We start from the raw sequence: 26,442 nt of genomic DNA on the forward strand, positions 1-26,442 counted from the left end.
GAATTAGGAGCAGAAGTGGGTCATTCGGCCCCTCGGGCCTGCTCCGCCATTCAATAAGATCATGGCTGATCTTCGACCTCAACTCCACCTTCCTGCACTATCCCCATATCCCTTGATTCCCTTAATATCCAAAAATCTATCATCTTGCCTCTGGTTCTTTTGCCAATTACCTCTGTGTCCTCTGGTTACCGACCCTCTGGCCAGCGGCAACAGTTTCTCCTTATTAACTCTATCAAAACCCTTCATAATTTTGAACACCTCTATTACATCTCCCCTTAACCTTCTCTGCTCTAAGGAGAACAAGCCCAGCTTAGGAACATAGGAACAGGAGTAGGCCATTCAGCCCCTCAAGTCTGTTCCATCGTTCAATGAGTTCATGGCTGATCTGTATCTTAACTCCATCCACCTGTCTTAACCCCATATCCTTTTATACCCTTGTCTAGCAAAAATCTATCGGTCTCAGAATTAAAATTATCTAGTCTCTCCACATAACTGAAGCCCCGCAACCCTGATACCATTCTAGTAAATCTCCTCTGCACTCTTTCTTAGGCTTTGACATCCTTCCTAAAGTGTGGTGCCCAGTATTGGACACAATACTTCAGCTGAGGCCTAACCAGTGATTTATAAAGGTTCTTCAGTTATAAGGATCTTGTAAGATGAACTTTCATTCTTGCAGTGCACGCTTTCTAAGATGCAGCAATCCATTCCCTGACTTCAATTATTAAAAGTAATATCTCAACAAATCCCAGGTTGGCAATTTTAAGGATTTTTCTCTTCTTGATGATTTATTTCAAAGGTATAGATGTTAATAAATTTGGATCATCAATTGCAAAAAGGTAGATTTTGCAGACTTGGAGCTCCCTAGACCTTTCTCTATTGACATGATGGGAGAGACCTGGTTAACCTAAAGATTAGTGTCAGTATAGGAACTAAGGAAAAATCCAATCAAAAAGAGATGCCTGCTATTTCTGAATTATTTACAAGGCATATGATACATGGTTAGGTGATCCAACTATTCTATTTGTTTGGTGATCTCAGAGTTTACTTACTTCCCTCCATGCCAATCAGGTTTGATCCCCTTATATTCGTTGCTATGCTCTGGTAGAAATGTTACCATAATATATACCAAATGTGTTTGGTTTATAGCAGTAGTTTTCTTCTCCTGCCCGCTGCACACTTTTAGACTTCTGTACCCAGGCTCCAAGTGACAAATGCACGCCAGACCTGCATAAAGCTGATATATGTGGCATCACAATAAGTGTCCACTATTCAGCTTTACAATACAGATTCAAGAAGCCTACGGCCACTATACTACTTAATGACCAGAGGTATATTTATAAAATCTGAATGGCCCGTATATTCCGATCCCTATGGGTATGTACGCGCTGTGTACACACCCGTCGGGACATCGGAAATGCCGGTTTCAGGCATGCCAAGCGCACGCGCTGAAAACCGGCATTTCCGTTCTGTCAAGAATCCTCTTGACAGATCGCACGCCTGCCCTGGAGAAGGGCCTCTGCGGGCGGAAAGTTACGCTTTCTGCAGAACCTCCACCCGCAGAAAACCCTTAAAAATCTTACGCCTGGTAAAAGTTTTTTTTTTAAATTTCACTCATTTATAATTTAAAAATACTTTTAAAAAAGGTAAGTTGATTTTTAGCCCCGTAAAAAACTTTAATTATTTTTTTCAAAAAATTTAATTTTTGTTTAAAATATTTAATTTAATGTAATTTTAACTCATTTAAAAAATGTGATTTATTTTTTTTATGTATTTAATGTTTTAGTGTCATTTTGGGGTGATCTCCATTCATATAATTGACAGGTCTATCTGTCAAAAGTATGAAGGGGGATTCCCTTCTCCTATTGGCTGGCCTGGCCCACGTGATCCCAGGGACGTTTGCGAACCGCCTGCACCCCTGGGAACCGTGGGCCCTGCGCATCTCGAGCGTGGAGAGGCCCAGGAGCGAAGTGTCCAAACCTCGGGAGCCCTCAGGTAAGGGCGTAGATTTTTTCCCGATAGGAGGCCCCCGCACGCAGGAAGCCTCCTGTCGGAAATTACGGGCCAATATTTTTAAATGGTAGAAGCAGAAGATAATTCTTTCCATCGCACACACCGCCTACTTCCACCTCTGTAGTGTTGCCGATCTCTACCCCTGCCTCAACCCACCTGCTGCTGAATCTCCCATCAATGCCTTTGTCACCTCCAGACTTGACAATCCCAAGGCTCCCCTGGCTGGCCTCCCATCCTCTTTAAACTTCAGCTCTGCTCCCCCATTCTATCTCGCACCAGGTCCAGCTCACCCATCCTCGCAGACCTACATTGGCTTCCAATTCCCCCCAAAGCCTCCAATTTAAAATTCTCAGCCTCATGTTGGTTTCCCTTCATGACCTAGCCCCTCCCCATCTCTGGAACCTTCTCCTGCCCTACAATCTTCCAGAATTTTCAATTCCTCCAACTGTGGCCTCTTGTTTCCCCCTTCCTTCCCCACTTCATTGGTGGCTGCTGCTTAGACCCCACACGCTGGAATTCCCTCCTTGATCCCCTCCACCACTCCACCTCCAGCTTCTCCTTTAAGACCTTCCTTAAGACCAAGCTGTTAATCGCCCCTCCTACTATCCCCTTCTCCGGCTCAGCATCCATTTTTTGCCTGATGATGTCTCTGTGAAGCACCCTTGAGACATTTTTAGAACATAAGAACATAAGAAATAGGATTAGGAGAAGGCCATTCGGCCCTTCGAGCCTGCTCCACCATTCAATGAGATCATGGCTGCTCTGCTGCCTCAACTCCATTCACCGGCCCTATCACCATATCCCTTGATGCCCTTACCAGTCAGAAATCTATCGACTTCTGTTTTGAATATACCCAATGATTGAGCCTCCACAGCCCTCTGGGGTAGAGAATTCCAAAGATTCACCACCCTCTGTGTGAAGAAATTTCTTCTCATCCCAGTCCTGAATGGCCTACCATTTATCTTGAGGCTGTGGCCCCTGGTTCTAGACTCCCCAGCCAAGGGAAACATTCTCCCAGCATCCACCCTATCAAGCCCTGTAATAATTTTGTATGCTTCAATGAGATCCCCTCTCATTCTTCTGAATTCAAGAGAATACATGCCTAGTTTGCTCAATCTCTTCTCATACGACAGTCCCGCCATCCCAGGAATCTATCTCATGAAGCTTCGTTGCACTCCCTCTATGGCAAATATATCCTTCCTTAGATAAGGAGACCAAAATTGTACACAGTACTCCAGGTGTGGTCTCACCAAGGCCCTACATAATTGGAGTAAGACTTCTTTACTCCTGTAATCAAATCCTCTTGTAATGAAGGCCAGCATACCATTTGCCTTCCCAATGGCTTGCTGCACCTGCACATTCACTTTCAGTGACTCATGTGCAAGGACACCCAGGTACCTTTGAGCATCTGCATTCCCCAATCTTTCACCATTTAGGAAATACTCTGCCTTTCTGTTTTTTCTACCAAAGTGGATAACTTCACATTTATCCACAATATATTTTGTACATTAATGGTGCTATATAAATGCAAGTTGTTGCTGCTGCCATTGACCTTCAGGGTTATTTAACTAAAGGTCATTCTTCAGTCAATTTTAACACTTTATTTCATAAAGGACAGAGATAAGCAAGTTTTTCTTTGTTGTTTTCTCCCACTGACCACATCCTGAGATTGTGCAATTTTGAAATATCCGATTGTTAAGATTATGGCTTTGCTAGTGGGAATGAAGAAACAGTTCTGCCGTTCCTGTTCTATCAGTATTGACCATCCATTAACACATCTCAAGCAGCCAACTTGCCACTTAACCAGTACAAACATTGCAAAATTCATTCAACCAGCGGTGGAGCGGGTATTTTGGGCGCAAAATGAAAAATGAGACAACTCAGACTTACCCAAAAGGCTCTGCATTTCCAAATGTAAATTAGTGAAGGACTCAGATGTGAGGGCTCACTGCTCCCCTGTAATGAGCAACATACTCTTCATATTCCCCACAAACCCACTCACTGCGTAAAGTATGTCTTTATTAGTTTTAATAATGATTTTAGCGCTAAATGTTAATAGGAAAGATACACAATATATATATACTTCCAACAGCCACGAAACTCAAACTCGTGAGTTACTTGCCCTTGTTACAGTTGCCTCTAGCTGAACCATGTTATTTTGCTACCTAATATATCATCTACAAAATGAACGGACTTGTAAGATTTGCAAAATTTCTGCATTTCCCCGAAGGCTGTTATTAATAAACGGGACCCTGTGTGGACATTTTAAATCAAAAAGGGTACCCAAGATGGCATCCGTGCCTCGTGGCAGAAAGCCTGTGGAATTTTAAAATGGACTCTGCAACGCAGACAGCTTGTGGATCGAAACCAAAGCTGCAGTTTTCTGTGAAGAGAGACTTTGGCCTAGAAATTCAGTTGGGCGCGCCAGCCGTTAGCGCCTTAGGGGGAGTAGATCTCGAGCGCTAGGCGCTTATCGCCCGGGCGCAGCGCGATCTGCGCCTCTCCCCAACTTCAGGACACATTTAGCGCCAGCGCAAAGTCTTAGCGCGCGCCCTGCTGCGCGCGCAGATCATGACGTCATTTAATAGTGCAACGCCCTTTGTGCGCCCCAAACCGGAACTTCACTCGCGCCGGCCCATTGTGCGCCGGGCGTCCCGAGCGACTGTGAAGTGGAACGGTACACAGGCCAGCCGGGCCGGGGGGAGCGCTAATTAAAGGGCACTTACCCAGCAGTATAAAGGCCAGCCATTTTGCAGCATTCACTCTTGTGCAACGGTTTTTTGGACAGAGACCAAGGAGGAGAGTTTACTGCTTTGGACCAACACTTGGACAGGTATTTTTGGCTCAGGCCAGAGCTTACCAATTATCTTTGCCTTCATTCAGAGCTCAGTGTTTGCCAGCATATAATGGGGGCTGCATTGGGTGGCAACGCAGAATTTCAGCCTTATGCCAGAAGGGCTTACAGACGCCATGAGAGAGTGGCAGCCCTGGCTAGACGCAGAGGGGGCAACAGGCGTCGCCAACTGAGGCCTTACCCACGCAGGGAATACCGCCCGCAGACCTCCTATCTGACCATGTCTGCCGCGATGTGTGTTAGGAGGCTGCGATTCCGAAGGGAGGTGGTTGCAGACATCTGCCGGCTGCTTCAGAGAGATCTGCAGCCACAGCTGATGCGCAGGACGTCTCTGTCGGTGGCAGTGAAGGTGACGGTGGCTCTCAACTTCTATGCCTCCGGCTCCTTCCAATCCGCTACTGGGGACATCGCTAACATCTCCCAGTTCGCCGTGCATTGCTGCATCCGCCAGGTGACCGAAGCCCTTTTCAGAAGAGACATCAATTCATCTCCTTCCCCATGACCCTGGACAAGCAGCAGCAGCGTGCAGTGGGGTTTGCAAGAATAGCGGGCTTCCCCATGGTGCAGGGCGCCATTGATTGCACACATGTGGCTTTGCGGGCACCTCTTGAGCATGCCGAGGAGTACCGCAACCGGAAGGGCTACCATTCCCTCAATGTACAGCTGGTGTGTGACCACAGGCAGCGCATCCTAGCTGTCAATGCCCACTTTCCAGGCAGCAGCCACGATGCCTTTATCCTGCGACAGACAACTGTGGCTGACATGTTCCAGGCACAGCCTCCCCCAAGAGGATGGCTTATCGGGGACAAAGGCTATCCTTTGTGTACCTGGCTCATGACCCCGCTCCGCGCGCCCACGACCCCTGCTGAAGAGGCATACAACGAGAGCCATCAAGCGACGAGGAACCTCATAGAACAAACAATCGGCGTGCTCAAGCAACGGTTCCGCTGTCTCGACCGCTCTGGGGGAGCCCTCCAGTATTCGCAGGATCGAGTCTCCCAATTCGTCGTCGTTTGCTGCATGCTGCACAACCTGGCTATCCGCAGGACTCAGGCACTGCCACCTCACGTTGGACAACCACCTCAGGAGGAGGAGCAGGAGGAGCATGAGGACGACGAGGACGAGGAGTACCAGCCCAGGAGGGACGCACAAGGTCCAAGGGCCGCCCGTCGTCGGCTTATTGAACGTCACTTCTAGGCCCCCTGTCAGGGAATGGCTTGTGCCAATGATAGAACATGATTGCAGCCGCTCCGCAAGCCCTCAGCCGGTTAAGGCAACAAACACTTCAAAGATCAAACATGGACAATGTGAATAAATAAAATGCTTTATTGTACAAACTCTGGGCCCTTCCCACATGAAAACCAAAAACAGATGAAACCCCCAAAAAACACTCAAACACATTACTCGCTCCCACAACCTGGGGAGGATTAACAAAATAGGGCAACTAAAATGGCCGTCATTCTCGGCCTTCGTCCAAAACAAACATCACATCATCGACCTTCAAAAAACAAACATCCAATTCTCGGCCTCAAAAAACAAACACAAATGGCCACACATTCGACTATTTGGCCCGCTAGGGCGATGCCTTGGCCATCTTTGGGTGGCCCCTGCCCGCCCTGCTGCTCCGCCTCAAAGTAAGGCCATTGGCTGCTGCAAGGCTGGGGGCAGGCTCCTGAGGGGCACATGTCGTGATGGCAGATGCCCTTGGGGGTCGGCCTAGTCGAGGTCTGGCCGTCGAGCGGCCGGCTGTTGATTGCTGCAGCTGTGGCTGGCCAGCATCAGTCGCTGCAGCAGCTCCTGGCAGCTCCACTGGGGGAGTGGCTGTGGCGGCTGGAGGAATGGCGGCAAGCTGGCGGATGGCAGGCGCTCGCTGGTCGCCTGAGACACTGGCACTCGCCTGGGCCAGCACTGCAGCATGCGCACCAATCTGCCGAGGGACAGACCGATGTGCTGCTGCAGCGCGCCGGGTGCCCTGGCGATGCCTGGCTGACACAGCGAGTGTGGCAGCAGTGAGTGCCCGTGTTGACCTGTTCACTGACCGCAGCAGAGCAGCCAGTGACTGGACGGCACCACTAATCACCTGGCCAGTCGCTGACAGATCTGCCCGGTATTCCGCCCGACTGGTGGCCTCTAAGGGCCTGAACTCGGCCACACTCCGAGAGAGCGAATCGATGGACTCAGGCAACCGTGCCACTGCCGCCATGAGCTCCGGGTGCCGGCGCTCCGAGTCCGCGGACAAGTCTTCGAGGCGTTCCATCTCCTCGGCGAAGAGCATCTCCTGACTGGAGGCCGGACTCTCCCTCTGGGGAGAAGGCCGCCGAGCTGGCCGACCCTTCCTCCGTTGCTGGAGGCCGCTGGGCCCAGCAATTGGACTCCCCTCCGACGCATCCCCCCTCTGGGGAGAAGGCCGCCGAGCTTCCACCCCCCTCCCACCTTTCTGCAGCACGCAGGTCCCAGGAGCTCCCCTCCCCTTCGACACTTCCGCCACGCTGCCCTCCAGGGAAGACGTGTCCCCTACATTGGCCTGGGTGGCCGTGGCTGAGGGTTCCCCTGATGGGCCGCCTTCCTCTTGCTCCTCCTCCTGCTCCTCCTCGGAGGGTCTGTCACTGGCACGTTGAGGGACCTCCTCTTGACCATCTGAAAGCAGGAAGGCACAAGAGTAGCTTTAGAGTGAGGAGAGGGCGTCAGTGCGGGATGCATGAGTGGTGGCATTCAGCGCATTGGTCGGACAGTGGCAAAGGATGTAGATCTGATGCGCAAGTGGGACGAGAGAGGTGCAAAAGGTGATGTCCTTACCATTGCTGCCCAGAACAGGGTCGGCATCTCCACATGCAACGGGCCCAATCACCCGGCCACCCATGAGGCGCTCCACGCGATGTTGCAGGTCGGTGAGTGGCTGGATATGGGGTCGTCCTCCCCCGGTCGCAGTCCGGCTCTTGCGATTATTCGCCAGCTTGGTCTGCAAGAGAAAGGACGGCCTCTAAGTACAGTGTGTCGCCGTGATCTTGTGTGCACTGCCTCCCATGGTGGAATAGCCTGGCCAGTGTGTCGCCATGATCTGGTGTGCACTGCCTCCCATGGTGGAATAGCCTGGCCAGTGTGTCGCCATGATCTGGTGTGCAATGCCTCCCATGGTGGAATAGCCTGGCCAGTGTGTCGCCATGATCTGGTGTGCACTGCCTCCCATGGTGGAATAGCTTGGCCAGTGTGCTCAGTGCAGAATGTGCAATTGATGCTCATGCCTGTGCCATAGCTGCTGGATGAAGGCTGGCCATTAGAGCTTTCAGGTCCCTTTGCCCATAATGTGAGGTGCACATGCAAGGATGAGGAGGTCATTGGAAAGGGTACTCACCCTGACAATGCGTGTGAGGTCATTTAACTTTTTGCGGCATTGGGCACCGGTCCTGGGGACGTCGCTGTTGGCTGACAGCTTGCTGGCGACATGCCTCCAGGCTCTCCTGTAGACGCGGACCATCGCCTTCTTGCCATTGTCCGGGTACAAAACATGGCGCCTCTTCTCCACAGCAGCAAGCAGCACACTCAGATCACGCTCTGCGAAGCGCTGCGCACGTTCACGGGCCTTCTCCATGTCTTCAGGCGCTATTTGGGTCCAGCAGCAGTGTTCAGGCCTAGCTGGAGGGCTCCACTATCCAGGGCGTGGCAGCAGACACAGTCGACCCTTCCCCCTTAAGAGCTGGCCGGCGCCAGGGTGTCTGCTGTCAGTCACGAGATGGCCACACCTGCGCTGCGCCCGGCCTCAGCGCTATCGATCACCACCTCCGGCTTAGCGCCCAAAGAGAGGCGTCCAGCAGCAGTTTTAGCGCTCGCCCGAACTAGTAGGGCGAAGCTAATGAATATCGGAGAAGTGGCCTAGATTTGGCGGCGGCCGCAAACTTTAGCGGACGCCCCACTTTAGTGCCCCAAAAGTGGCGTCAGTGAATTTCTAGGCCTTTGTATTTTGAAACCAGACAGGACTCTGAATTATGTATTAGACCGAATTGGAGACAAATCTAAATTCAGTTAGGCCTATAGTTAAGGCCATCAAGCAGTCTACATATATAATTGGAAACAGATTAAGAGAGCCATCGAGGCTGGACAGGCCCATCAAGGAACATTCATGACAATACAAGTCAATTATCGGGCCGGTAGATGCGATTACCGGCCATCTAAAAACAGTTAGTATGGATTGCTACCATTATTTAAAATAGCCCGCCAAGATTAAGACAAAGAACTAACCTGATTTGGTGTGCAGATAAGGGTTTTTCGAAAAGAGTATAATTGAAGGCCCCGGGTAGCAAACTCTCTCTTCTCCCTCTGCTCTTCGGCCCCTCGCCCTCGTGGCTGTCGCTCTTTCCCCGTCCCGCGCTTACCCCCTGGCCTTTGCCCGTGCCTTTTGCCACTCCATCTGAAATCGCCCCGGCACCGTATCGGGCGGACACGGACAATTCATGCCAGGCGAGGTGGGACGCGACGAGGGGAGGAGGGAAGACCACCTGAGGAAGACCAACTGAGGAAGACCAACTGAGGAGACGGGCTGAGGGGAGGCTTCGAATCATCGGGCCTTTAACCTCAGCCAACCTGCGACTATCTTCATGCAAACTCAAACTGTCGGCTGAAGAAGAAGAATCATCCCTGCAAGGTAAAGTACCCAAACAGAGACTTTAACTTTGGGGTACTCGAACCTGGACAACACCCTTGCAGCGCCCAGAGACCACGTGATGACAGCAGGCTCCAGAGAGCAACAAGAGTGAACCCCACCGCTGTTTTGAGTCCAACAAACCCTTTTGATTGGTGAGCATAAATTCTGGCCCCTCATAGCTTAACCTAGTTAGGTATAGGGGGTGGGATAAGGATAAGGGGATTGTTAAGATAGTTGTTTCCCTCGATGTGCTGTGTGTTCCCCATTCCCTGTATAAGCATATAGTTATTTGTATTTGCCTGTAATGTTATATACTGGTAATTTCTCTTAAGACTATTAACTTTTCCTGTTTAATAGCATCCTGAGTTCTGCTTACATCCAAACCACCTGTCTACTCGAGTCTTTTCTGTATCACTACCTGTACCTAAGTCCAGTGTCGAGAATCTCAGGGGCATGGGAGTGATTCGAACCGCTCACGGGCAGCCAGAGGCATAACCGACTGACCACCACACGCCACCCCCTACAGACTTGTTTGTGGTCGAAGGTCTGTTTGAACCCGGTCAAATTAGGCTGCATATAGTGACACCGCTATTCCCAGCCACAGTGGAGATGATTGGATAATTCCCCCCGTCAATCACGTCTGGAGACCGCACTGCTGTGAGTGACTGGGATTCATTTTACGCACATGATTCGTATTATGTAACTATCCTCCACTCACTGCATGTTGCTGGAAAAATCGCCCTGCTTTTATCGGGAGAAGTTGCTGTCAGTTCGGTCATGAGTTCTGTTTGCTGTAGTTCGTAGAGAGACTTCTTTTAAATAGACTCTGTAGACTGTTTGCTGTAGTGTCCCCTGTTTAAATGGACTTTGTCTGCTGAGGAAGTAAACGTTGTTTACTGTAAAATACACTGTTTGGCTGCAAGTCCTGACGCAAGTCCCGCCCCACCCCCGACCCATTGGCTGATCCAGTGGTGTGTCCCCCCCCCCGGTCAAACCACCCAACTCACTGAACTCAAGATAAGCTGAGCTTCTTTTCAACCAGGCCACCTGCAGTCTGCCTAACGCATTGCTAAGCAATGTTCCCCGCAAATTATATTTTTGGGTGCGTAACAGGTGTAGCTTTTGCCATTAGAACGCTGTTGAGCCGGCTGCGCAGGAGCTGCAGATCACTGCGCGGTCACGGAACATTGCTGCTAAGGTACTAGTGTTCCTACTGTTATGGAAATACAACATATCAAGACATCTCACCCTATTCCATAGGACCGAGGAAATCCCACATCCCTGCCAATCGCTGCCCTTTAGACAAATCTAGGCTTCGCTGAAGATGGCTTATTGAATATTCCACAGTCCGCCGTAAATGATGTTGTCTTACAACAGGACAAATCCCCAGGTGATGGAGACTGTTTTTCTCAAAAGGATGATTTAAGCATTAAATTGCACTGACTCATCTCCCACTGGACACCGGGAGCATCGGCTGAAATAACACTGACTTTTCCCTTGTTAATACTAAAAACTATTTTTTTTTTAAAGTAATTTCAAACATCATTGAAATAATCTCACAGGATAATTCAAAATGTCTTGACTGCATTATGAAAATTATGAAATAGTCTTTGCTTGAAGGTGTGAAAATGAACTTTTAGAACCAGTGCCTTGAAAATAGGCTTTTCCAGCATTAGCATCTAAACGTTTAACATGGTCGTATGAAATTCCGTTGTCTACTTTTTATTTGAAATAATGGACAACGGAATCTCAACGAATGTGCAAGTGTCACTAATGCTAATATTTAGACTCGAGTCTATTACTGGAACTGAATGATTGAACTAGTAAAGTTTGAGCTCGATGATTCTCGCTCCTCTCAATTTATTCACCTTGATCTTTCAGAAGCTACCAAAAGTGGTATCACATGTACCCAAACAATATCACGTTAACAACAGAAAATGCTGGAAAAACTCAGCAGGCCAGGCAACATCCGTGGAGAGAAAATAGAGTCAACGTTTCGGGTCAAACCCTTTGTCAAGACAATTGACCTGAAACGTTGACTCTATTTTCTCTCCACGGATGTTGCCTGGCCTGCTGAGTTTTTCCAGCATTTTCTGTTGTTATTTCGGATTTCCAGCATCTGCAGTATTTTGCTATCGTACCAATATCACGTTAACGCTGTTTCTCTCTCCACAGATGCTGCCCAACCTGCTGAGTATTTCCAGCATTCTCTGTTTTTTATTTCAGACTCTATAACCATTTACACCTCCTCTGCACCCATCTTTTCTTTCTTTCCTTGTCCCATTACCACCCACCTTTTGCCTCGCACCAGCAACCTTTTTGTCATTTAATCACTCCTGCCTTCCACCCCATCACAGACCTTCACTTAGGTTTTCCCCCCTTCCCCTGGCTCTGTACTTGATTATAAACTGTTACATCTCTAACTTCTTCCAGTTCCGATGAAAGGTCATCGATCACCACAGAGGCTGCCTGAGCTGCTGAGTGTTTGCCAGCAATTTCCGTTCTTAAATACAGGTTTCCAGCATCCGCAGTATTTTGCTTTTGTATCACGTTATGCGTGTTTCGATCAGAGGTTTGGTGCAGTCTTAGAGAGGTTACAAAAACAGCACTTCTGAAGCCAACATAAAGCATATCATCGAGAAATGACACAGATAACTTTTAAAGGCTACCTCAACATTACAAAGTTATCATATCCCGTGGGCTACTGGGATCTATACTGAGAAGCTGAACTGTGAGCACTGAATGTCCACGAGCATTGCCCAGGTCTGCCACCTGTGAGTAACCCGATTTTAAATAACTGAAAGTGGCTTTTAAAAAAACGTACAGAACCATTTGCTAGTAATATTGGGGTACAGCGGTCAGTTTCTTAGTAAACTAAAAAAAATATATATTCGAAAGCTTTTAAAATGTGCCTATTGGTGTCCTTGCACCCAAAAGAACCTGCTTAACTTTTAGAGCCTCCTCGAAGGCTCGCGAACGAGCCGATTGGAGGAAACTCGCCACGGTGATTAAAGTGATTGGGGGTGTGGCAAGTTTTGTGGGCAAATGATCACGGAAACTGGATTTGTGCTGGAGGTGATTTGCGCTTAAAATTCCGCGATCTTCTGCGCCGGTTACGCCGTATCTCGGGCGAATTGCGCCGAAAAAAACCCCAGCGCTTACCGAGCGGAAAATTTGTAACTGATGACTAAAGTATTAAAGAAACCAACCGTGTGTTAATATGCAGTGCGTAATGTAATCTGTTGCTCAGTTAAACCAACCAGAAAAATATCACAGCGAGAATTGGACGAATAATCTGCTGTAATGAAGAGTTAATGTGGTTCCTTACTGCGGGAGAAGCGAGGTGGGTTGTCATTGACATCACTGAGAGTAACGGTGATTGATGTAGTCCCAGATAAGCCTCCCATCTGTCCAACCATATCTTTAGCTTGTATAACCAGCAGGTAGCGATCCTTGGCCTCCCTGTCCATGTTGGGTAGCGCTGTTCTGATGATTCCTGAAAGACATAAGCGAAAAGATCAATTGTAGGTCTCCATATGTCTGAAACACGACTGGCATGACAATGTCATTCATTCAGCAGGCACCTATGTGGTGGGTCTCACGGTTTAGCGGCAGTTTCCATAGTCTCATTTAATACATCCCCAATCTTACTGATCTGCTTAAAGTTGTAAATCATTTAGTACATGCAATATGTTTAAGCTCGCGCTGTGCAGGTGGCCATTCAGCCCCATCATGCCCGTGCTTTGAAAGAGCTATCCAATTTGTCCCACTCCCCAGCTGGTTTCCCGTAGCCCAGAACATTTTTCCTTTTTAAGTATATATCCAATTCAAGATCATTCCAGGAAGGTAGCCCTACTATTGAAGAAAGGAGGGAGAGAGAAAACGGGGAACTACGGACCAGTTAGCCTGGCATCAGTAGTAGGGAAAATGCTAAAATCTATTATTAAGGACGTGGTAACAGGGCACTTAGAAAATAATAATAGGATTGGGCAGAGTCAACATGGATTTATGAAAGGGAAATCATGTTTGACGAATCTGTTAGCGCTTTTTGAGGTTGTAACTAACAGAATAGATAAGGGGGAACCAGTGGGTGTGGTGTATTTGGATTTTCAGAAAGCATTCGATAAGGTGCCACACAAGAGGTTATTAAACAAAGTTAGGGCTCATGGGATTGTGGGTAATGTACTAGCATGGATTGAGGATTGGTTAACAGACAGGAAACAGAGAGTAGGAATAAGCAGGTCATTTTCGGGTTGGCGGGCTGTAACTAGTGGGGTACCGCAAGAATCCGTGCTTGGGCCTCAGCTATTCACAATCTACATCAATGATTTGGATGAGGGGACCACATGTAATATATTCAAGTTTGCTGATGATACAAAGCTAGGTGGGAATGTAAGTTGTGAGGAGGATGCAAGGAGGCTTCAAGGGGATATAGACAGGCTAAGTGAGTGGGCAAGAACATGGCAAATGGAATATAATGTGGAGAAATGTGAAGTTATCCACTTTGGTTGGAAAAATAGAAAAGCAGAGTATTTTTGAAATGGTGAGAGATTGAGAAATGTTGGTGTTCAGAGGGACCTGGGTGTCCTTGTACACCAATCACTGAAAGTTAACATGCAGGTACAGCAAGCAACTAAGAAAGCAAATGGTATGTTGGCCTTTATTACAAGAGGATTTGCGTATAAGAGTAAAGACGCCTTACTGCAATTATATGGGGCCCTGGTGAGACCACACCTGGAGTATTGTGTACAGTTTTGGTCTCCTTACCTAAGGAAGGATATAGAGGGAGTGCAACGAAGGTTCACCAGACTGGTTCCTGGGATGGGGGGATTGTCCTAAGAGGAGACATTATATTCTCTAGAGTTAGAAGAATGAGAGGTGATCTCATTGAAACATACAAAATTCTTACAGATCTTGACAGGGTAGATGCAGGGAGGATGTTTCCCCTGGCTGGGGAGTCTAGAGCCAGGGGTCATAGTCTCAGAATAAGGGGTCAGCCAGTTAGGACTGAGATGAGGAGAAATTTCTGTGGTGGTTCAGTCGTTGAGTATATTCAAGACAGAGATCGATATATTTTTGGATATTAAGGGAATCAAGGGATATGGGGATAGTGCAGGAAGCTGGAGATAAGGTAGAAGATCAGCCATGATTATATTGAATGGTGGAGCAGGCTCGAGGGACTGAATGGCCGACTCCCGCTCCTATTTCTTATGTTCTTATGTTGTATCACAAAAAGTCGCTGTGTAAAATAATTTCTCCTCATCTCTCCTTTATTCTTTTCTCAATTACCTTAAATCTGTGTCCTCTGGTTACTGACCCTCCTGCTAGTGGAAACAGTTCGTCCTTATTTACTCGATCGAAACCCTTCATGATTTTGAACACCTCTATGAAATCTTCCCTTAACCTTCTCTGCTCTAAGGAGAGCAATCCCAGTTTCTCTAGTCTCTCCTCATCCCTGGTACCATTCTCGTAAATCTCCTCTGCACCCTCTCCAAGGTCTTGACATCCTTCCTAAAGTGTGGTGCCCAGAATTAGACACAAAATCCAGCTGAGGCCCTGCCAGTGATTTATAAAGGTTTAGCATAACTTCCTTCTTTGCCTCTATTTACAAAGCCAATGATCCCGTGTGCTTTATTTAACTTCTTCTGACTGTAATTTAAAAACATATAATTTTCAATGCAATATCAATCTCAAAACATATGAGCCTTGAAATTACACCATTTGATATTACCATATAAGAAAATAAGAACATAAGAAATAGGAGCAGGAGTCGGCCATTCAGCCCCTCGAGCCTGCTCTGCCATTCAATAAGATCGTGGCTGACCTTCTACCTCATCTCCATTTTCCCACCCAATCCCCATATCCCTTGATTCCCTTAATAACTAAAAATCTATCGATCTCTGTCTTAAATATACTCAACGACTGAGCCTCCACAGCCCTCTGGTGTACAGAATACCAAAGATTCACCACCCTCTGAGTGAAGAAATTTCTCCTCCTCTCAGTTCTAAATGGCTGACCCCTTATTCTGAGACTGTGACCCCTGGTTCTAGACTCCTCAGCCAAGGGGAAACACCCTCCCTGCATCTACCCTGTCAAGCCCCTGTAAGAATTTTATATGTTTTGATGAACACTTAACTTCACTCACATCAAATTGCTTCTTCCCCAATTTTAACGGAAACGGTGTCTCGTTTAGAATGAACAGGTTAGCTCGCGCCTTTGCTTAAAGTGGCAGCGAGATGAACTTGAGACAAACCTAAAATTAAGCGATTGCACAATAATGTCACTCAGCTTATCTGCCAGGCTACAAATAGCAATGTTAACGGCAATGTTAAAATCAAATAAAAGCAGATGTAAAATATAGTGGTGAGAATGCCTGGCTTGCTTTTATTGTGATGGGTCATCTCGCTCAATTTAATGATGTTCTGTGCTTCACAATTCGGCATTCAAAATAATTAAGAAAGAAGTTAGTTAGCCTTGTTCCTTGACAGACCTGTTAGCTTTGTCAGGCCAGATGGAGCATTTAACCAATATCGCGGAAATGCTGTGACTCTTTTTAAGACAGCATCGATTAATAATGCAAGGGAATGCCGATTCAGTTTGCCTCCATAAAGTCGCGTTGCGATGTTCCGACTCTTACACGACTTAACTTAATAGCATTACAAAGTCTTAAATAATCTCTAATAACTAAAATATGATCATCTCTCGATCCGCAACGCACTACCAGATGGAGTGTGTATGCAGGAGAAAGAGTAGAGTTGGCAGCAGTCCTCCGCAATAAATTTCTTTTTAACGTGAGTTAGTGGCTCAACAAAGCGCATATTCAATTCTTGTTAATAACGGCAATAGTGGTCTCGATCTCCTTCCCCTCTGCATATTAAGAGATCCCGAAACAGTTTGCCATCATGGCCTTGTCCATCCTCATTCAATATTTTTTTAAATTCGTTTATGGGATGTGGGCATCGCTGGCAATGCCAGCATTTATTGCCCATCCCTAATTGCCCTCGAGAAGGTGGTGGTGAGCTGCCTTCTTGAACCGCTGCAGTCCGTGTGGTGAAGGAACTCCCACAGTGCTGTTAGGGAGGGAGTTCCAGGATTTTGACCCAGCGACGATGAAGGAACGGCGATATATTTCCAAGTCAGGATGGTGTGTGACTTGGAGGGGAACGTGGAGGTGATGGTGTTCCCATGTGCCTGCTGCCCTTGTCCTTCTAGGTGGTAGAGGTCGCAGGTTTGGGAGGTGCTGTCGAAGAAGCCTTGGCAAGTTGCTGCAGTGCATCTTGTAGTTGGTGCACACTGCAGCCACTGTACGCCGGTGGTGGAGGGAGTGAATATTTAAGGTGGTGGATGGGGCGCCAGTCAAGCGGGCTGCTTTGTCCTGGATGGTGTCGAGCTTCTTGAGTGTTGTTGGAGCTGCACTCATCCAGGCAAGTGGAGAGTATTCCATCACACTACTGACTTGTGCCTTGTAGATGGTGGAAAGGCTTTGGGGAATCAGTAGATGAGACACTTGCCACAGAAAACCCAGCCTTTGACCTGCACAGCATTTATGTGGCTGGTCCAGTTAAGTTTGTGGTCAATGGTGACCCCAGGATGTTGATGGTGGGGGATTCTGCAATGGTAATACTGTTGAATCTCAAGGGGCAGTGGTTAGACTCTCTCTTGTTGGAGATAGTCATTGCCTGGCACTTGTGTGACCCAAATGTTACCTGCCACTTATCAGCTCAAGTCTGGATGTCGCCCAGGTCATGCTGCATGCGGGCATGGACTGCTTCATTATCTGAGGAGTTGCGAATGGAACTGAACACTGTGCAATCATCTGCGAACATCCTCACTTCTGACCTTATGATAGAGGGAAGGCCATTGATGAAGCAGCTGAAGAAGGAACTCCTGCAGCGATGTCAGATATACAGAATGCACATTTAATATGTAAATTCCAGTCCTTTTCTTTGAAGCATGTTCGCACAACGGGTTTTCAAATAAATAGTTTTCACTTATTAACAGCCCCACTTACGACTAATGAGAAACTGTTCCCAGCCTTTCCAGATGGGTCGTGGTTGGGGAGGGGTTTCAGGTCAGTAATTCTCCTCTTCTATTTAATCACTTGTAAAAACTGGCTTCATGAAATCTCCTAATTATAAAAGCCTTTCCAATTTTGACATTTATGGGATGCTTGTGTCCTCTAACCAGCAGTGGTGCTCACTCTCATGCGATCCTCTGGCACCAATGGGCTGCTAATGATTTCTCCGAAGCAATAATGGATGTTCGCGGTAAGTGGAAAAGTATGTTCACTTTTAAAAACTAATTTTTGTTTCCTGAGTCGATGAAATTATTAAAAATTAATTAGTGCCAGGAGCCGGCTAGTGTGTATTCTGCAGAAGCTGTTACGAGGCTCAACTCTTCGTTTTGCTGAAATTAAACAGGAATTATAATTCCTCACCAGCACTTAAGAGTCCGATTCACAAGTTTCTGTGTTTCATCGGAGAATTTTACCTCCTGATATAATTGTGTCGTGCCGAAACTTCTCGCTAGAACTACAAGGCACGAGCTTAAAGCAATTTTATAGTTCAGTTAAAAAAAAACTATGTGGTAAAGGGACAATTAGTGCTTGTGTTAGTATCTTAAGAATCATTACAAAGGCTTAACATAGAAACATAGAAGATAGGAGCAGGAGTAGGCCATTCGGCCCCTCGAGCCTGTTCCGCCATTCAATGAGATCATGGCTGATCATCCAAATTCAGTACCCGGTCCCTGCTTTCTCCCCATATCCCTTGATCCCTTTAGCCTTAAGAAATATATCCAACTCCTTCGTGAATATATTTAATAAGTTGGCCTCAACTGCCTTCTGTGGTAGAGAATTATCTTTAGACTGTTACCCCTGGTTCTGGATTCCCCCGCCATCGGGAACATCCTTCCTGCATCTAGTCTGTCTAGTCCTGTTAGAATTTTATAAGTTTCAATGAGATCCCCTCTCATTCTTCTAAACTCCAGCGAATTTAAGCCCAATCGACCCAATCTCTCCTCATACGTCATTCCTGCCATCCCATGTATCAGACCTCACAGGCCTCTTTACAAAGGAAGATTGCTGTCTGGATAGAATCATTTATGTGAGTCATGAGATAAATGCTGTAAAGTCTGGGAGAAGTATGCAGGAGTCTGAGCCATTCATAGATGCAGACAATCTTGCAGCAGGGCTTCACAAACCTAATCCAAAGCAAAGCCTTGCAAAGCTGCCCAAGTACCCAAACTAGCAATCTAAATATTTGTCACTGAGAGAGTTATCAGTCCTTATAGAAATGGAAGGGCCACAAACAATTTTTCTCAAAAGTTATTGACTTGATTTCTTTCACTGCTGAAGAAAACACACATTTATCGACCAAATGCCCAATTCTGTTTATAACTGTCGGCAATGATTTGCGGCTGTTTTTCTGAGTTGAACATGACATAGACAGTGATGTCATCAGAGGGCAGCACGGTGGCATAGTGGTTAGCACTGTTGCCTCACAGCGCCAGAGACCCGGGTTCGAATCCGGCCTGGGGCGACTGTCTGTGTGGAGTTTGCACATTCTCCCCGTGTTTGCGTGGGTTTTCTCCGGGTGATCCGGTTTCCTCCCACAGTCCAAAGATGTGCGGGTTAGGTTGATTGGCTATGATAAATTGACCCTTAGTGTTAGGGGGATTAAATACGTGGGGTTACAGGGATAGGGTGGGATATGTGTTGGTGTAGGGGTTACGGGGATCGGGTGGGATATGTGTCGGGCAGGCTCGATGGGCCGAAATGGCCTCTATCTGCACTGTGGGGTTTCTGTGATTCTGAGAGGAGGACATTTCTTTCGATGACTTTCACTTGGTCATTGATAAAGATCGGGTTAGCTTATAAATCATTCATCTTGGGACTTGTTCATAAAGAAAATGAGCACCCATTTATCATGACCTGATGTTTGTGTCCTCATGTGTTGATCCCCTCTCATTCTTCTAAACTCCAGCGAGTATAAGCCCAATCGACCCAATCTCTCCTCATACGTCATTCCTGCCATCCCAGGTATCAGCCTGGTGAATCTTCGCTGCACTCCCTCCATGGCAAGAACATCCTTCCTCAGATAAGGCGACCAAAACTGCACACAATACTCAAGATGCCGGTCTCAGGGCAACAACAAATACTTGCATTTATATAGCGCCTTTAATGTAGTAAAACATCCCAAGGTGCTTCACAGGAGTAATTATCAAACAGAATTTTGACACCGAGCCGCATGAGATATTAGGGCAGGTGACCAAAAGCTTGGTCAAAGAGGCAGGTTTTTAAGGAGCGCTTTAAAGGAGAGAGAGGTAGAGAGGCGGAGAGGTTCAGGGAGGGAATTCCAGCGCTTGGGGCCTTGGTAGCTGAAGGCACGGCCGCCAATGGTGGAGTGATGAAAATCCGAGATGCTCGAGAGGGCAGAATTGAAGGGTTGTGGGACTGGAGGAGATTACAGTGATAGGGAGGGGTGAGCCGATGGAGGGATCTGAAAGCAAGGATGAGAATTTTAAAATCGAGGGGTTGCCAGACCGGGAACCAATGTAGGTCAGCGAGCACAGGGGTGATGGGTGAATGGGGCCTGGTACAAGTTAGGACAGGTGACCAAAAGCTTGGTCAAAGAGGTAAGTTTTCAGGAGCATCTTAAAGGAGGAGAGAGCGAGGCAGAGAGGTGCAGAGATTTAGAGAGGGTACTCCAAAGCTTAGAGCCTAGGCAGATGAAGGCACGGCCACTAATGGTGAGGTGAAGGAAATCGGGGATGCGCACAAGGCCAGAATTGGAGGAACGCAGAGATGTCAGAGGGTTGTAGAGCCAAGTCAGATATTATGCTGTATGATAAGGACAGGTGTGCTCCACTACTGAATACATAATAAGGCCAATTTTGTCTCTGAACTGGAGAGAGCAGTACCTGAAATTTAAAGGTACACCCTTCAGCGGAAGCCCTGGGAAGTCCTGGGCAAGGTAAATTGGAGAGAGACCCAATGTATTTGGTCTCCACTCCATTTTTCTGGCCTTCGTGCGCAGTAAATGAACGTTCCTCAGAGGCAGACGTCAGAAAAATCAACCCTGATTAATTAGTCCGCTGCCAAAGTGGAGCCACTATCTTTTAAGGCCACAAAGTCTAGGGTAGATGCTGAGAGGTTGTTTCCCCTGGCTGGAGAATCTAGGCCTAGGGGGTCACAGTCTCAGGATAAGGGGGTTGGCAATTTTGGACTGAGATCAGAAGAAATTTCTTCACTCAGAGGGTTGTGAATCTTTGGAATTCTCTACCACAGCGGGCTGTGGAGGCTCAGTCGTTGAGTATATTCAAGACTGAGATCGATAGATTCTTGGACACTAGGGGGACCGAGGGATATGGAGATTGGGCGGGAAAGTGGAGTTGAGGTAGAAGATCAGCCATGGTGTTATTGAATGGATCAAAGGGTCAAATGACCTATTCCTGCTCCTAAATCTTATGTTCTTACTTTACTAGGTGAACACAACTCCAGAGTTGAATTATTGATTGTCGAGGGACCATGTTGCCGATTGGGAAAATAGGTTGAAGCGTGACAGCTGGTGTGCGATCGACAAAAGGTACATTGGATGAAATGCGACTCTGCCATGGTACTGTTCATAGTTAATGAAAGGATACGCTTTAACAGCAGGGTTCTTAGGAAAGATATTTTGTTTCAGCCTGGAGCCTCGAATCGCAGGATCATAGAATCTTAGAGCACAGGAGGAAGCCATTTGGCCCATCGCGCCTGTGCTGGCTCTTGAAGCAGGAAAGTACTTTTGTTTTTAAGTTAGTGGGGCTGTGTTTCAGAGACAGTACGGGGAGGGAATGGGGTGACGCTTTTACGTTTGCTTTTATAGAGTGGAGGCCACAGCTGGGGTTAACATTGCAGAAACGGGTGGAGCAGGGAGAGGAGGGCGGATGGTGCGATCTTTCAAATAGAGGCGGGAAAGATGGTATCAGGGGCTGAGGGCAAAGAGCTGGCTGCAGGGCCGCATTTAGAGAAACACACTTTCTAGCTGGAGCGGGGAGACCGGGAGCAAGATACATTTAACATTTTTTTTTTATACAGCTTGTGGCATGGAGAGAGTGCAGAGCTGGTTAAAATGGGATATAGCGCAGAAGGAGGCCATTCGGCCCATCGTGTCTACGCCAGCTCTCTGAAAGAGCCGTCCAACTAGTCCCATTGGAATAAAAGGGACAGCGGCAGCATGGATACAAAATTGGCTAAGTGACAGGAAACAGAGAGTAGCGGTGAACGGTTGTGTTGCAGACTGGAGGAAGGTATACAGTGGTGTTCCCCTGGGGTCGGTACTAGGACCACTGCTTTTCTTGATATATATTAATGACTTGGACGTGGGTGTACTGGGCACAATTTCAAAATTTGCAGATGACACAAAACTTGGAAGTATAGTGAACAGTGAGGAGGATAGTGATAGACTTCAAGAAGACATAGACAGGCTGGTGGAATGGGCGGACACGTGGTAGATGAAATTTAACGCAGAAAATTGCGAAGTGATACATTTTGGTAGGAAGAGCAAGGAGAGGCAATATAAAACAAAAGGGTACAATCCTAAAGGGGGGTACGTGGACAGAGAGACCTGGGGGTATATGTGCACAAATCGCTGAAGGTGGCAGGGCAGGTTGAGAAAGCGGTTAAAAAAGCATACGGGACCCTGGGCTTCATAAATAGTGGCATAGAGTACAAAAGTAAGGAAGTTATGATGAACCTTTATAATACACTGGTTCAGCCCCAACTGGAGTACAGGAAACTTTCTGATATCCGGCACTGATGGGACCAAGCTGGTGCCGTACCATCAAAAGTGCCGGACATACCAGCGTTAATGTTGAAACATACGGAACTGAAAAGCTCCGTGTGAATCAACAAACCCTGTTGCTTAGCAACAGCTTCAAAACAGTCGGCTGCAGCTGCAAGCGACTCTAGCTGAAGCTGTTGCTATAGCTACAGACCTTGCAGTGCTTGACTGGGAAAAAAAAAGCAACGAGAACTAAAAAAACTTATAGAAAACGGCTCCTGATTTTTGCCGTTAGATCGAGTATTCCGGACATATAACCTCCAGATAAACCAAAGTTTCCTGTATTGTGTCCAATTCTGGGCACTGCACTTTAGGAAAGATGTGAAGGCCTTAGAGAGGGTGCAGAAAAGGTTTACAAGCATGGTTCCAGGGTTGGGGGACTTCAATTATGAGGATAGACTGGAGAAGCTGGGGTTGTTCTCCTTAGAACAGAGAAGGTTGAGAGGAGATTTGATAGAGGTGTTCAAAATCATGGGGGGTCGAGACAGAGTAGATAGAGAGAAACTGTTCCCATTCGCAGAAGGGTCGAGAACCAGAGGACACAGATTCAAGGTGATTGGCAGAAGAACCAAAGGCGACATGAGGAAAAACTTTTTTACGCAGCGAGTGGTTAGGATCTGGAATGCACTGCCTGAAAGGGTGGTGGAGGCAGACTCAATCATGGCTTTCAAAAGGGAATTGGATAAGTACCTGAAGGAAAAAATTTGCAGGGCTACGGGGAAAGGGCGGGGGAGTGGGACTAGCTGAAGTGCTCTTGCAGAGAGCTGGCACGGGCTCGACAGGCCGAAGGGCCTCCTTCTGCGCTGTAACCATTCTATGATTCTATGATTCCCCTTGCTCTTTCCCCATAGCTCTGCAAAATTTTCCTTTTCAAGTATTTATTTTTTCTTTTTTTTAACAGGTGCAACCTGGTTCTGGGTGAGCCATACAAGGGGGCAGAAGTTACGCTACAACGATACAAAGCCCGGGTTACACCACACCTGGAGTACTGTGAGCAGTCCTGGTCACCACACCTTAGGAAGGATATATTGGCCTTGGAGGGAGTGCAGCGTAGATTTACCAGAATGATACCCGGACTTCAAGGGTTGAATTACGAGAAGAAAACTAGGATTGTATTCCTTGGAATTTAGAAGGTTAAGGAGTGATTTGAGCGAAATTTTCAAGATATTAAGGCGAACAGAGAGGGTAGAGAGAGAGAAACTATTTCTGCTGGTTGGGGATTCTAGGACTAGGGGGCATAGTCTAAAGATTAGAGCCAGACCTTTCAGGAGTGAAATTAGGAAACACTTCTACACACAAAACTAGGTAGAAGTTTGGAACGCTCTTCTGCAAACAGCAATTGATGGTCAATTGTTAATTTTAAATCTGAGATTGATAGATTTTTGTTAACCAAAGGAATGAAGGGATAAGGGACAAAGGCAGGTATATGGAGTTGGGTCACAGATCAGCCATGATCTTGTTGAATGACGGAACAGGCTCGAGGGGATGAATGGCCGACTCCTGTTCCTATGTTCCTATATTTTTTTCATTTTTTTTATTAAGCAGGGAACAGGGCCCTATGAAAAGCCAAAAATAAGTTCTAAATTGTTTTACCCAGTGGGGATTGGGCATTGGGGTCACAGGCTTTAATGTTTCATTGTTTTTTGCCAATAGGAATAAGGATTAAAGTGAAGATTGGGGCTACAGACCTCAAGTTTAATATTTTTCAGGGCAGGCAATGGAGATCGGAGCCAAAGAGCTTAAAGTTCAATGTTTTCTTTTAAGTCAGCAGCAGAGAGTAGGCCCGAAGTTGGATTTATTTATTTTTCAGGCCTGCGAGCGGTAAGCGGGAAATAAAACCGAGGAAAAAGGTCGGGAATGTCAACAGAGGCAGTGGGCGTGGTAAAGGGGGCAGGAGGCGGAGAGAGCAGAATTATGGGCAGAATTACCTGCAGTTAAACTCTCAAAATTTCAAGATTGAACAGATAAGACAGAAGCAGAATTGGGAGAAAGAGTTCAGAAACTCACTCCACCGTGTCGCCTAGTGGCAAAACCTCGCAACTATATTGTGACAGGCAACAGTTGACCACCACAGGCACTGCAGCTTCCACTAGCTTATATACATTTTATACTCTACTCTTTAATTTACACAGAGCTACATAGAGTCTACAGCACGGAAACAGGCCATTCGGTCCAACTGGTCCGTGCCGGTGTTTATGCTCCACACGAGCCTCCTCCCGCCCCTCTTCATCTCATCCTATCAGCATATCCTTCTACTCCTCCCTCCCTCGTGTACTTATCTAACTTCCCCTTAAAGGCATCTATGCTATTCACCTCAACTACCCCATGTGACAGCGAGTTCCACATTCTCACCACTCTCTGGTGAGATTATTTTGTCATTATCACATTGATGTTTGCAGGAGCTTGCTGTGCGCAAATTGGCTGCCGTGTTTCCTACATTACAACAGTGACTCCACTTCAAAAAGTACTTAATTGGCTGTAAAGCGCTTTGAGACATCCGGTGGTCGTGAAAGGCGCTATAGAAATGCAAGTCTTTCTTTCTCTGGGTAAAGACATTCCTCTTGAATTCCCTATTGGATTTATTAGAACACGTTATAAATAAATAAGGAGTCTCTAAATCGACGGGGAAACATCTGAAACCGTTACTGACACCGTAACTCACAGCATAACAAAACAAGACAGAATAAAAGTGAGTACTTCTGGGTCTGACAAAATATTATAATTGAAGTTGTAGGATTGCCGAATTCTGCAGTCTGATGTAAAAGAGATATTGTTGGTGATTGTCACCTGTCTTTGGCTCCACAGAGAAATATGGTTGTCCCTGGAGGATACTGTACATCACTCTGGCACTGCTTCCGTAAGTAGGATCATCAGCATCAGTCGCTGTCACTTGCATCACTGAAGTTCCTGCACAGAAATGTAATGGAGCATGTGTTAAATTAAATACATCAAATGCCAAGGAGGCATTGTCAAAAGTTTTTCTTTTGACATAACGTGGAAATTAACTGTAAAATACTTCAGAAGGTCAGAAGGTGCAGCTTCTTTCATAGTCCTTCCTATGCCCTGTCCCGTAAAGATTTTTGCCAATCTTCTAAAAGGCAGTTACAAAAGAGCTTAAGAACATAAGAATTAGGAGCAGGAATCAAGCATAAATCAAGAAATAATGGGAGGCTTGTAAGAAAGGTACTGCAATAATCATGGGTGATTTTAATCTTCATATTGATTGGACAAATCAAATTGGCCAAGGTAGCCCTGAGGAAGAGTTCATACAATGTATCCGGGATTGTTTCTTACAACAATATGTTGTGGAACCAACCAGGGAGCAGGCTACCTTAGATCTGGTACTGTGTAATGAGACAGGATTAATTCATGATCTCATAGTAAAGGATCCTCTAGGGAAGAGTGATCACAGCATGATAGAATTTCAAATTCAGTTTGAGGGTGAGAAAGTTGGGTCTCAAACCAGTGTCCTGAGCTTAAATAAAGGCAATTACAAAGGTATGAAGGCAGCGTTGGCTAAAGTTGACTGGGAAAATAGATTAAAGGGTAAGACGGTAGATAAGCAGTGACAGACATTTAAGGAGATATTTCATAACTCTCAGCAAAGATATATTCCAGTGACAAGGAAAGACTCTAAGAGAAGGTTGAACCATCTGTGGCCAATTAAGGAAGTAAAGGATGGTATCAAATTGAAAACAAAGGCATACGTTGTGAAGATTAGTGGTAGGACAGATGATTGGGAAATTTTTAGAAACCAGCAAAGGATGACTAAACAATAATAAAGAGAGAGAAGATAGATTATGAGAGTAAACTAGCAAGAAATACAAAAACAGACAGTAAGAGCTTCTACAACAACAACAACAACTTGTATTTATATAACGCCTTTAACGTCCCAAGGCGCTTCACAGGAGTATTTGAAGACAAAAAATTTGACACCGATCCACATAAGGATAAATTAGGGCAGGTGACCAAAAGCTTGGTCAAAGAGGTAGGTTTTAAGGAGCGTCTTAAAGGAGGAAAGAGAGGTAGCGAGGCGGACAGGTTTAGGCAGGAAATTCCAAAGCTTAGGGCCTTGGCAACAGAAGGCACGGCCACCAATGGTTGAGCGATTATAATCA

At 46.6% G+C, this 26,442-nt stretch overlaps 1 protein-coding gene across 1 annotated transcript in view; it reads right to left on the reverse strand.

Moving 5' to 3' along the window:
• cdh7a (cadherin 7a) overlaps positions 1–26,442 on the reverse strand; it is a 157,806-nt gene that overhangs the window by 88,238 nt on the left and 43,126 nt on the right. The window contains exons 4-5 of the mRNA XM_085992296.1: positions 25,112–25,231; positions 12,832–12,999 (exon numbers count right to left, since the gene is read on the reverse strand). Of these exons, the coding sequence (XP_085848422.1) occupies positions 12,832–12,999; positions 25,112–25,231 (288 nt within the window). The remainder of the gene's footprint in view (positions 1–12,831; positions 13,000–25,111; positions 25,232–26,442) is intronic.

Source organism: Somniosus microcephalus, chromosome 7 (assembly GCF_052327205.1).
Source record: "Somniosus microcephalus isolate GS21.2 chromosome 7, FLI_Smic_1.0, whole genome shotgun sequence".
NCBI classification, from domain to species: Eukaryota; Metazoa; Chordata; class Chondrichthyes; order Squaliformes; family Somniosidae; genus Somniosus; species Somniosus microcephalus.